Below are 11,948 nucleotides of genomic sequence, written 5' to 3' on the forward strand. Positions count from 1 at the left end.
AAAACAGTTTTTAGCTCACAATTCTGCCTTTTTATAACTCGCAACTGCAACTTTATAGCTCGCAATTTTGAGTTTATATCACGCAATTCTGACTTTATATGTCACGATTTTGAGTTTATATCACACAATTCTGACTTTATGTCACGATTTTGAGTTTATATCACGCAATTCTGACTATAATTCACAATTCATACTTTATAACTCACAATTCTGACTTTATAATTCGCAATTGCAACTTTATATAACACAATTCTGACTTTATAACTTGCAATTGCGAATTTATCTCACAATTCTGAAAAAAAAAAAAAAGAATTGTTTGATAAAAAGTCACAATTGCCTTTTTTTTTTTTATTCAGTGGCAGAAACGAGCGTCCACAGAAAATTTTTGTCTATGTGTAGATTAATTTCTGGTTGTAAGGTGTAAAAATAACTTGACTTTCACCATTAATTGCGCACTGGCTAAAGTTTATACAGACATACACAAAATATTCACGTAGGCTATAATTGAAACTGAAGTGTTGAAACCAAGAGAAATGAGAAATGTCATTTAAAGTTTCATTTTGTAGACATTTCTTAAATATTTCTTGTCATAACTTCTAATGTTTTCTGTTTTTTTCCTGTTTGTGACAAGAGCATCTGTTACATGTGACATGCTGGTCTGGTGCTTCAGACTTTTACAGAAGGCATCATGTGGATAATAATATTATTCTCTCAATATCATGTCATCGTAAATAGAAAAAACTCTCCACTGCTACAGCCAGGTTCTTAGGCTTACTAAACATGTTACAAGCACACCTATGTAGCAACCCCGCTGGTTGTAATATACAGCTTATCATTGTGATTTAGCCTGATGCTCATCCCACAGTCAGTTGAATAAAACAGGCTGTGCAAGAAATGGTTTATGTAATGTTTTTCTTTAAAAAAAAAAAAGCCTAGCAGCGTATAAAACATCTAAAAGGAATAAATCATAGAAATCCAAGATATTGAAAGAGATTCCAAGATCCAACAGACATACATTCTAATAATAATAATAATAATAATGCAAAAACACTTATTACACTTACTTCAGTGGTTGATTGTACAGTATAAATCAGAATTTCATGCTATTGCACAGTGTTTACAGAGTACAGAGTGGATGGCTGAGGAATGGTTCAGAGGGGTCAGGGGTTAGAAGAGTCCCTTTAACCTGGACGAGCTGGTAGAAAATCCACACAGTTCACAAAGTTTGCTTTTCACATTCCCTTTATAAAAAGTACTAGGCTCACTACTTCTTCTTTGCAGTAATGTTCTTGCAGACCCAGTTCATGCCATCCTGAAAGAAAGAAGCACTTTAGCTGAAAACCAATCATCGATGGGAAGGCCTAAACAACTGCATGTAAGAATTTAATAAAAGAAGGCTAATGTTAAAGCAATGACTCACCTGGACTCCCTCTCCTGTAAGAGCAGAGCAGGACTGAATTTGCCAAATACGGTCCCGAATGGTGTGCAGGTTCAGTCCCTCTGCGATCTCAGATGCTGGAGCAGCGGTCAGCAGGTCTTGCTTATTGGCAAAGATTAAAACGGGTACGCCACTAAGTTTCTCCTCATCCAGCAGCTCAGCCAACTCCTGCACACCACATAAACAATTCAAATAGTAATTCAATAGCTCACCTTTGCTTGAACAAATGCATATCAAGAAAGTATATGCAAACGTATTTCTTTTGGCGTTTCACTCCCAATCACTATAAATATCAATGCTGCAGTGAACTGTATTAAGCAGGAAAATGTAGCTAGACTTAGAAACTTACGAAATATCCTGCAGAGGCCTTGGAAGGTTCATAATCTCTCCTCTACACACATATGCACACACAAACAATACAAGTAATAATGAACAGATTTGCTATAAAGAGATATTTTTATACCTGTCCCGTTTCCTCAAATCTCTTCCTGTCTGCACTGTCTATGACATAAATCTAAAAATGCAAAAACAACATCAGAATCATCACATAAACAAATATGGGTAATATCACGTACTTAAGAAATATTACATATACACACCGATCAGGCATAACATTATGACCACCTTCCTAATTTTGTGTTGGTCCCTCTTTTGCTGCCAAAACAGCCCTGACCCGTTGAGGCATGGACTCCACTAGACTCCTGAAGGTGTGCTGTGGTATCTGCACCAAGATGTTAGCAGCAGATCCTTTAAGTCCTGTAAGTTGTGAGGTGGAGCCTCCATGGATCTAACTTGTTTGTTCAGCACATCCCACAGATGCTCGATTGGATTGAGATCTGGAGAATTGAGGCCAAGTCAACACCTCAAACTCGTTGTTGTGCTCCTCAAACCATTCCTGAACCATTTTTGCTTTGTGTCAGGAGCATTATCCTGCTGAAAGAGGCCACAGCCATCAGGGAGTGCCGAAAAGGGTGAAAGGGTGTACATGGTCTGCAACAATGCTTAGGTAGGTGGTACGTGTCAAAGTAACATCCACATGGATGGCAGGACCCAAGGTTTCCCAGCAGAACATTGCCCAAAGCACACTCTGCCTCCTCCGGCTTGCCTTCTTCCCATAGTGCATCCTGGTGCCATGTGTTCCCCAGATAAGAGACGCACACACACCCGGCCATCCACGTGATGTAAAAGAAACCAGGCCACCTTCTTCCATTGCTCCGTGGTCCAGTTCTGATGCTCATGTGTCACTGTTGTCTCTTTCGGCGGTGGACAGGGGTCAGCATGGGTCAGACTGGTCTGCAGCTCCATACACAACAAACTGATGCACTGTTTATTCTGACACCTTTCTATCAGAACCAGCATTAACTTCTCCAGCAATTTGAGCTACAGCTGGACCACACGGGCCAGCCTTCGCTCCCCACATGCATCAATGAGCCTCGGCCGCCCATGACCCTGTCACCGGTTCACCACTGTTCCTTCCTTGGAGCACTTTTGATAGATACTGACCACTGCAGACCGGGAACACCCACAAGATCTGCAGTTTTGGAGATGCTCTGATCCAGTCATCTAGCATCACAATTTGGCCCTTGTCAAACTCGCTCAAATTCTTACACTTGCCCATTTTTCCTGCTTCTAACACACCAACTTTGACGACAAAATGTTCACTTGCTGCCGAATATATCCCACCCACTAACAGATGCCGTGATGAAGAGATGATCAGTGTTATTCACTTCACCTGTCAGTGCTCATAATGTTATGCCTGATCGGTGTATATATACATACATACACACACTACTGTTCAAAATAAAAGAGATTAATGAGTTTATTCAGCAAGGATGCATTAAATGTATCAAAAGTGACAGTAAACACTGTTTTTCAAAGAATTCTGAAAAAAGACTGTTTAAAAAAAATATTAAGTATTCAACATTGATAATAATAATTGACAACTGGCTGATGAAAATTAAGCTTTGCCATCACATGAAAAAAATAACATTTTAAAATATATTCAAACTAGAAATGTTTCGAGAATATTTCACAATATTAGTGTTTTTACAGTTTTTTTGATCCATTTTGGTGAGGATTAGCAACTGTAGTGATACATGAGAATGAATGATGGCTATGCATAACTCATAAACACATATCTCCCAAGAGACACTCACAAGCATGTCAGTATTTTCAAAGTAGTTTCTCCAGTATGGCCTGATCTTCCTCTGGCCTCCAATGTCCCAGACGTTCAGTTTGAAGCCCTGAGACTGCACGCTCTTAATGTTAAAGCCCTGGCAAAGACAGGAGAATTAAAACTTAACTGGACATGGCTGTACTGTGGTAAAACGAGAGAAAATTGTCAAAGCTCATAGAATAAGAACAATGGAAGAAACTAACTTATTACAGGGCAATTTTTATGTCTTGCAAAAGGGAGATTACTAACACTTTTTGTGCATGTTACCTGTGTAGGGGTGATGTGACTAATATCCTCAGAGGCTAGCTGTTTGAGAAGTGTCGTCTTTCCACCATTGTCTAATCCGAGGAGCAGAATGCGTATCTCCTGGTCTGGGGCACTCTTTAGTTTTCTAAGGATTGACAACAAACCCTGAAATAAACGTAAAATGCTCAATAACCAGATTGTAAACAAGACAGCAATGACACTGTGTGGACATTTGTGAAAGAGAAAGAAACCATTTATCCCAGCTAAGAACCTCATCTAACCAAGTATGGAAAAGTCAAATGTATAAGATATTTGTAGAATTTGATTAAATAAATAAATAAAAAAAGAGAGAATGAATCGGTCACCATTCACTCGAATATATATTTTTAAAAAATGCAATGAAAGTAAAGGTGACTGAATGATGACACCTTTTGTTTAACTAATCCTTTACAATACCATAATGAATCATGTCTTGAATGGGTTAAATCTGTACAGCTTAATTATTCGGTAAATTAGTAACAAGACATAAGTAGGCAAATAACTGCGACTTAGCGCCGTTGATCCATCAGCTTCACTCTTACAGAAAAGACGCTAATCTGCTAATAAACAAGACTTTACTCTGCAAATGCTAAATGCATTATACGCACTTCCAAAGTATCTAAGATCTCAGTTAATTACAAAATACACGAAGATAGGACTAGATGAAGATAACTTCTCACCATCTTTCTTCCGAGACGCCGACGAGGGTTACTAGGGGGAGTTAAGTGACGTCACCCGCCGTTGGCGTCATTTTAAAGGGACCGCAGTTGTCACATTTCTCTGGGTAGCTTTCAGAGGCAGTTTCTGTATCAGCACATTCGTTAAACTTAGCTACTGGACATTCCCACCGTTATTTCCCTGGAAACATATTACTTTTCACACATTTTATCACACTGTAGTATAAGGCAGAGGTGTCCAAACTCGGTCCTGGAGGGCCACTGACTGTCCTGCAGAGTTTAGCTCTAACTTACCACAACAAACCTGCTTGAAAGTTTCCCGAATGCCTAAAAACCTTGATTAGCTGGTTTAGGTTTAATTGGGGTTGGAGCTAAACTCTGCAGGACAGCGAGCAGGATTTGAAATCCGATGGCTCAGTGAGGCGTATATAGAGAGCAGCCATTGAAACTCTCAAGATCCATAAAGGAACTAAAAACATATTTAAATCAGTTCATGTGAGTTCAGTGGTTCTATCTCAATATTATAAAGTGACAAGAATACTTTTGTGCGCCAAAAAAAAAAAAAAAACTTTTCAACAATATCTAGTGATTTCAAAACACTGCTTCAGAGTTTTACGAATCGAATCAGTGGATCGGAGCGCCAAAGTCACGTGATTTCCGCAGTTTAGCCGTTTGACAGGAGATCCGAATCACTAATTCGAAACAAAAGATTCATAAAGCTCAGCAGCTTCCTGAAGCAGTGTTTTGAAATTGGCCCATATAGATATTGTTGAAAAGTAGTTATTTAGATTTTTTGGTGCACAAAAAGTATTCTTGTTGCTTTATAATATTTAGACATAACCACTGAACTCACATGAACTGATTTAAATATGTTTTTTAGTACCTTTATGGATCTTGAGAGTTTGAATGGCTTAAGAGGCCTCACTGAGCCATCAGATTTAATCAAAGATATCTTAATTTGTGTTCTGAAGATGAATGAAGGTCTTATGGGTGTAGAACGACATGAGGTTGAGTAATTAATGACATTATTTTCATTTTTGGGTGAACCAACCCTTTAAAGTCTATTATAGGCTTTTCCGCAAACTTTAAAATAAAACAAATTTAAATGGTAGAATTATGAATCCAAACAACTTATTAAACAGCAAAAATGTAAAAGGTAATGTACTATGAATAATAAATCGATGTTAGATTGATCTAATAGATCAGACCATACGCTACACACTGCATAAATTGGTCTGCATGGCTGTCGTCCCAGAAGGAAGCCTCTTCTAAAGATGATGCACAAGAAAGCCTGCAAACAGTTTGCTGAAGACAAGCAGACTTAGGACACGGATTAATGAAACCTTGTCCTGTGGTCTGATGAGACCAAGATAAACTGATTTGGTTCAGATGGTGTCAAGTGTGTGTGGTGGCAACCTGGTGAGGAGTACAAAGACAAGTGTGTCTTGCCAACAGTCAAGCATGGTGGTGGGAGTGTCATGGTTTGGGGTTGCATGAGTGCTGCTGGAACTTGGAAACTACAGTTCATTGAGGGAACCATGAATGAGCAGAACATGATCCCCTCCCTTCAGAGACTGGGCCGCAGGGCAGTATTCCAACATGATAACAACCCCATAAACTGCCTCGACCTAAAACGTATTGAGCATCTGTGGGGCATCCTCAAACGGAAGGTGGAGGAGCACAAGGACTCTAACATCCACCAGCTCCATGATGGCGTCAGTGTCATTTCTTCAGTGTTGTCACATGAAAAGATATATTTACAAAAATGTGAGGGGTGTACTCACTTCTGTGAGATACTGTACATATATTTATGCATATATATATAAGTCAACATTTGAAGTGGATCAAAACCTTTCATAAAAGTTGTCCTAAAACCTTCTTCTTGGGACAACTTTGATGAACTTTTTTGATCCACTTCAAATGCTGACTACTGTATATATGTATACATAAACAGATGTGTTAACATGAAACTCTGCAAAACCATGTTCACCCGACGAATTTGCCAATACAGTTGGAAAGCGAGCTTTTAAAATAAGAGTACCAATCACACTGATTTTATTAAACCAACTAACTTTATTTACAGATTCTGTAAATAAATCCATTAAAAAATACAAAAATGGCAATCATGGCAAGTCCTTCTTGACTGATCTCAATATCAAATGCACATGCAAAACTTCACTGTCAGTCCTTCAAAAAGGGACTAAGATTTAAAATCCCTGATTGCCCCAAAAAAAAAAGAAAAAGAAAAAAGTTCAAACAAATCAATGCATGATAAGAGGAAAAATCTGTAGAGAACAATGCTGGTGCTTTCCCTAACGGCAGATGCAGACTGACAGGATTTTCACTGTAATGGTACAGTGTTATAGGGGTAGTACATCTGGATTAATCCTGGGGTGAAGTGCCTCATTTAAGGGCACAAAAGTGACAGGACTGTGAATTCATGTGTCTCCCAACTGAGACTGAACCTGAAGTTTGTTGTTGGCGGTTACTTACATACACATAAGTAACAGTATTCACTAATATAAACATTTTTAACATGAAGTAAAAGTTCACAGAGCTGGCTGTATTGAGGCTTCAACCTTTCTATTTAACATTTGCAACAGTACAATCTGACAGTACAAAATTCCATTAAATTCTTCACCACCCTCCTTCATGTCTCCTAGAAGAACATGAAATCTAATATTGTATAAAACTAATAAAAGGTCTGATGTAAACGTCTCAAATTCAGCTTCTGGAAGATTTAAACCTTCTGCTTTTTCTTGGCTGGTTTGACTGAGGGCATTTCCTCCTCACTAACATCATCATCATCATCATCATCATCATCTTCATCTTCATCTGATATTTCAGACTCTTCATTCTCTGTGGCTGAAAGAGGAGAACTAATTAGCATCATTCAGTTTCAAAACAAATTGATTTTTTTAGCTTTAAATACATTTTTGTGATATAGAGACTTGAAACTGTGAGCTCGGGACAGTGTTTCATTTCTCACCAACTAAATGAAGCCCACTGACAGTCACTGGTCCAGATCCAGATTTCAGGCGCAGTGTGACAGGAGCCATCAACTCAAACTCCCCAAGGCTTACCTGAGTAGAAACAGATGTGAAAAAACTGTTTGAAAACCTATAGTATACAACAGTTTGATAAAAAAAAACAAAAATGTAACTCAGAAACATTACCATAGGCAGGCAGGAAATGTTGAGATTAGCTACGGGCACTGATGTTTTCTTTCCTTGGTGATTCATAGCGGTCACTTCCACAAGGTTATTCTCCTCTTTGGCACCGTCACCCAGACAAATCTAGTGGTTTGAGAGAGAGGTAAGTAGTGTTTAAAAGTGCAGGTCATCACGCTTTTTACACATCTTAAAGTCATGATGAAATGAAGGCAGCGAAAGATCACTCTCTCTGTATTATGACACACATCAGAGTATAATGCATTATTGTAAAAGAAAAAATGTCAGGCAGGAACATGGTTCTATGCATCAGTTGTTGACTGGATTTTGAGATGTGGGCTTTACACTCAAAAAGTTGAGCTTGCAAATGAGCTTGAAGGGGCGGGGATTATGTGGACTAAAGGGGTGGACACATTTACCTTTGTTTGCCGAATTTTCACAAGCAAAATCCTGCTATTTCAATAGGAATCCACACAATTGAGAATTTCGCACAAAATATGTTCGATATATCGCCCTGTCTTCCTTATTCAGTTGAAATTACGTCAACACATTGAATAATGCTGCGCGTTCCAACACTCTTCAGTGGGCCTTTAAAGGGTTAGTTCACCCAAAAAGGAAATTTCTGTCATTAATTACTCACCCTCATGTCGTTCCACACCCGTAAGATCTTTGTTCATTCTTGTCGCTTCATAACATTAAGTTTGAACCACTGTAGTCACGTTGACTATTTTAGCAATGTCTTTACTACTTCTCTAGACCTTGAATGTGGAAAGATTTCATTGCTTTCTATGGGAGATAAGAAACCTCTTGGATTTCATCAAAAATATCTTAATTTGTGTTCCGAAGATGAACAAGGGTTTTACGGGTGTGGAACGACATGAGGGTGAATAATTAATGACAGACATTTCATTTTTGGGTGAACTAACCCTTTAAATGACTGTAGCAGTCCTGCATACATCACCAATGATAAATCTGTCATTTTACCAGAAGATCAAGTTGGGACACTTTGATTTAAGTCGGCATGAAACGGAAGTTGCGTTTAGTTTAATAAAAGGTCTTCTCAAACAAGAAAAACATGTAGGGTGGGACTTAAAGGCCCACTGAAGTGCCTCGGAATTAGGGTTGCAAAGGGGCGGAAACTTTCCGGAAACTTAACCTGGGGAATTTTGGAAATATTCCAATTTGGAAACTTAACAGGAATTTATGGGAATTAATTGGAAATGTTGGGAAATTAATACAGATTTATAATATTTATATAAAATGTATCATATAAAAACAAATATAAACATTTTGTTTGGTCATAACATGAAATAACAGTTATTTATTTTTTGCATTTAATTAATTTTAATTTAGTAAATATGTAAATATATTTTTATTGCAGCAATTGTTATGTGTTATTTATTTCAGTGTCGCATGATCCTTCAGAAATCAGTCTAATTTTGCTGATTTTATACTTATTTGTTATTATCATTGTTGGAAACAGTTGTGTTGCCAGGTTAGAATGATTTCTGAAGGATCATGTGACACTGAAGACCTGAGAAATGATGCTGAAAATTCAGCTTTGATCACAGAAATAAGTTATATTTTTATGTATATCAATTATTATACCATTATTTTAAATAGTTATGTTTCACAATATTACAATTTTATCTGTATTTTTGATCAAATGTGCATGTTATGGACTGGGGGAAGCACAGTGCATGCAGGGGGTGTGGCCTCAATAGCCCTGCAGTAAGTAGTGTGCCGTATGAGGAATGTGCAAGGTAAAAATTCAGAGCAGGACATATTGAACAGCTCTGCCCCTTTTTAAAATAGCCAATAGCATTTTGTTTATATCAGAGCTCGGCCAGAGCAATTGAGCTCGGTAAAGCCACAGTTTCCTCCTAATCTTTAACCGTTTCTCCTCAATATCACTTTAAAAAATACAGCATTCTGTGCAGAATTCAAATGAGTCTGATAAGTTTTGTGGTCTAAGCCGACTAGCGCACATGATCCGCTCTGTGCTCTCGTGTCTCTGGACCGGAGCAGACTGTGCGCTGCGGTGGCAATAAAGTGAAACCAGACTTAATTCGCCTCAATGGAAAGTATATTTACACTGTCTGAATTGTTCCCTATCCCCTATGTAGTGCACTATGTGCCATTCACCATGTAGAAAATACTAAATGTGTGAACAATTGACTGATTTCCACCACAGCATCAGTGTCTGTTTATAAGGCAGGACGCTTTAGATTCTAGAGAGCATTTGATTGGACAGAAAATCTGATTAGAAGCTGAAGTGCAGCGTGATGTCAGAGACTGTACATTTTGAATGCTTATATCTTCTAAATATGAATTTTGTCATTGTTTTGGAACACTAGTTTACGGATAACAGTAAGGCTAACATATTCATATTAAAAGCCAAAGAACTTCAATTTTGATTATATTGGGAATTGACTGAATGGTTGTGATCTCCTGTGAGTGACAGGTTGTCCCGCCTCACTTCCAGGGAGGGGAAGTTATTTTAATTAAAGACTGCATTTATTGATGTGTAATTGATTAATCATTTATAATAAACAATAATAAGCAATATTCCATAAAAAAGAGAGAACTGTTGGCTTTAAACATTGTTTAGAAGGTGAATTTCTCAGTCGAATTGTTCACAATAAGATCTATAACATGCATTAAGAAAATAGATATTTTCATTTCACACTGAATTTAAAGGATTAGTTCACTTTCAAATTAAAATTTCCTGATAATTTACTCACTCCCATGTCATCCAAGATGTTCATGTCTTTCTTTCTTCAGTCGAAAAGAAATTAAGGTTTTTGATGAAAACATTCCAGGATTTTTCTCCATATAGTGGACTTCAATGGAGCCCAAATGGTTGAAGGTCAAAATTAGTTGAATTGCAGCTTCAAAACTTTCTACACGATCCCAGATGAGGAATAAGGGTCTTATCTAGAGAAACGATCGGTCATTTTCTAAAAAAAAAAAAAAAAGTATACGTTTTAACAATAAATGCTCATCTTGAATTATTAGAATTGCAGCAGTGTAGACACTGCTAAGTGTATTACTGCCCTCCACAGGTCAAAGTTTGAACTAATTGTTATATACTTGCACTAGCATATTGTATATGACAATTTAGTTCAAACTTTGACCTGTGGAGGGCAGTAATACATTTAGCAGCGTCTACACTGCTGCAATTCAAATAGAGAAGAAGAAGAGTGCTAGTTCAAGATGAGCATTTATGGTTAAAACCTTTTTTTTTTTTTTTTTTAAATGAGCGATGGTTTCTCTCGATAAGATGCTTATTTGTCGTCTGTGATCTCTGTAAACTGTAATTTTGACCTTCAACCGTTTGGGCTCCATTGAAGTCCACTATATGGAGAAAAATCCTGGAATGTTTTCATCAAAAACCTTAATTTCTTTTCGACTGAAGAAAGAAAGACATGAACATCTTGGATGACATTGGGGTGAGTAAATTATCAGGGAATTTTAATTTGAAAGTGAACTAATCCTTTAAGAGTATAAATCAGCCAGAAAAGAAAATCTATCGTGATTTAAATCACCAAACACACAAGAGTTTCCTTTTTTTCAGCAGAACATGTCAGTCACCTTTTACTAGCAAAAATGAATGGCGACTGATATGCGTTTGGAACTCTTCTTTTAATAAAACATTCTACGAACCGTCCTGAGCTCCAGAAAATGTTCCACATCTTCATCTTCATCTGCTTGAAATGTGTAAAATGGAACTTCAGAAGACAACTCGCAGCCTAGGGGGATTCAAAATCACATGATTAAATAAGTTTAATTTCCATGCAAAAATACTGAAAATGAGCACATCTGAACGGTATCTTGATGTACAGTAATTCATGTTTTTGGGGGGGGATGAACGTTAAACATAACTGGACACAATTATTAAAGAAAAGTGTGACAATTGCAGTTGTCCCACGTGTGTTAGCAAATCTACAAAGCATGCAGCGCGCCACTGCTGATCTTACTGAACACATAGCTTTCCAGGCGCGAGCGTGAGTCCACCCCGCTGTCTGATGTTTCGTCCTCCAAAAACGACATTACTGTTCAAACGTTACTAATATCACTTCAATAGAGGATACAATATCCACGAGTCGCGTTTCCAAAACACATGTGACGAGTACGCGGAATACGTCGCAGGAATTATGGCGTCATCAGCACTGACCTAAAAGTCTTTGTTACAATATCTA

General features: G+C 37.7%; 2 protein-coding genes across 2 annotated transcripts; both read right to left on the bottom strand.

Moving 5' to 3' along the window:
• Positions 1–458: 458 nt before the first annotated feature.
• On the bottom strand, positions 459–4,640 carry arl3a (ADP ribosylation factor like GTPase 3a). Its single transcript, XM_067385085.1, has 6 exons — positions 4,580–4,640; positions 3,882–4,025; positions 3,595–3,711; positions 1,902–1,952; positions 1,421–1,606; positions 459–1,312 (listed from the first exon to the last, which is right to left on the bottom strand). The coding sequence occupies exons 1-6, from the start codon at positions 4,580–4,582 to the stop codon at positions 1,265–1,267; spliced, it is 549 nt and encodes a 182-aa protein (XP_067241186.1). The 5' UTR covers positions 4,583–4,640; the 3' UTR covers positions 459–1,264.
• A 2,016-nt stretch (positions 4,641–6,656) lies between these two features.
• On the bottom strand, positions 6,657–11,890 carry npm3 (nucleophosmin/nucleoplasmin, 3). The gene is made up of 5 exons (XM_067385086.1): positions 11,727–11,890; positions 11,413–11,498; positions 7,753–7,872; positions 7,566–7,659; positions 6,657–7,441 (listed from the first exon to the last, which is right to left on the bottom strand). The coding sequence occupies exons 1-5, from the start codon at positions 11,797–11,799 to the stop codon at positions 7,317–7,319; spliced, it is 498 nt and encodes a 165-aa protein (XP_067241187.1). The 5' UTR covers positions 11,800–11,890; the 3' UTR covers positions 6,657–7,316.
• Between the last annotated feature and the right edge of the window lie 58 nt (positions 11,891–11,948).

The sequence above is a fragment of the Chanodichthys erythropterus genome, chromosome 5 (genome assembly GCF_024489055.1).
Source record: "Chanodichthys erythropterus isolate Z2021 chromosome 5, ASM2448905v1, whole genome shotgun sequence".
NCBI classification, from domain to species: Eukaryota; Metazoa; Chordata; class Actinopteri; order Cypriniformes; family Xenocyprididae; genus Chanodichthys; species Chanodichthys erythropterus.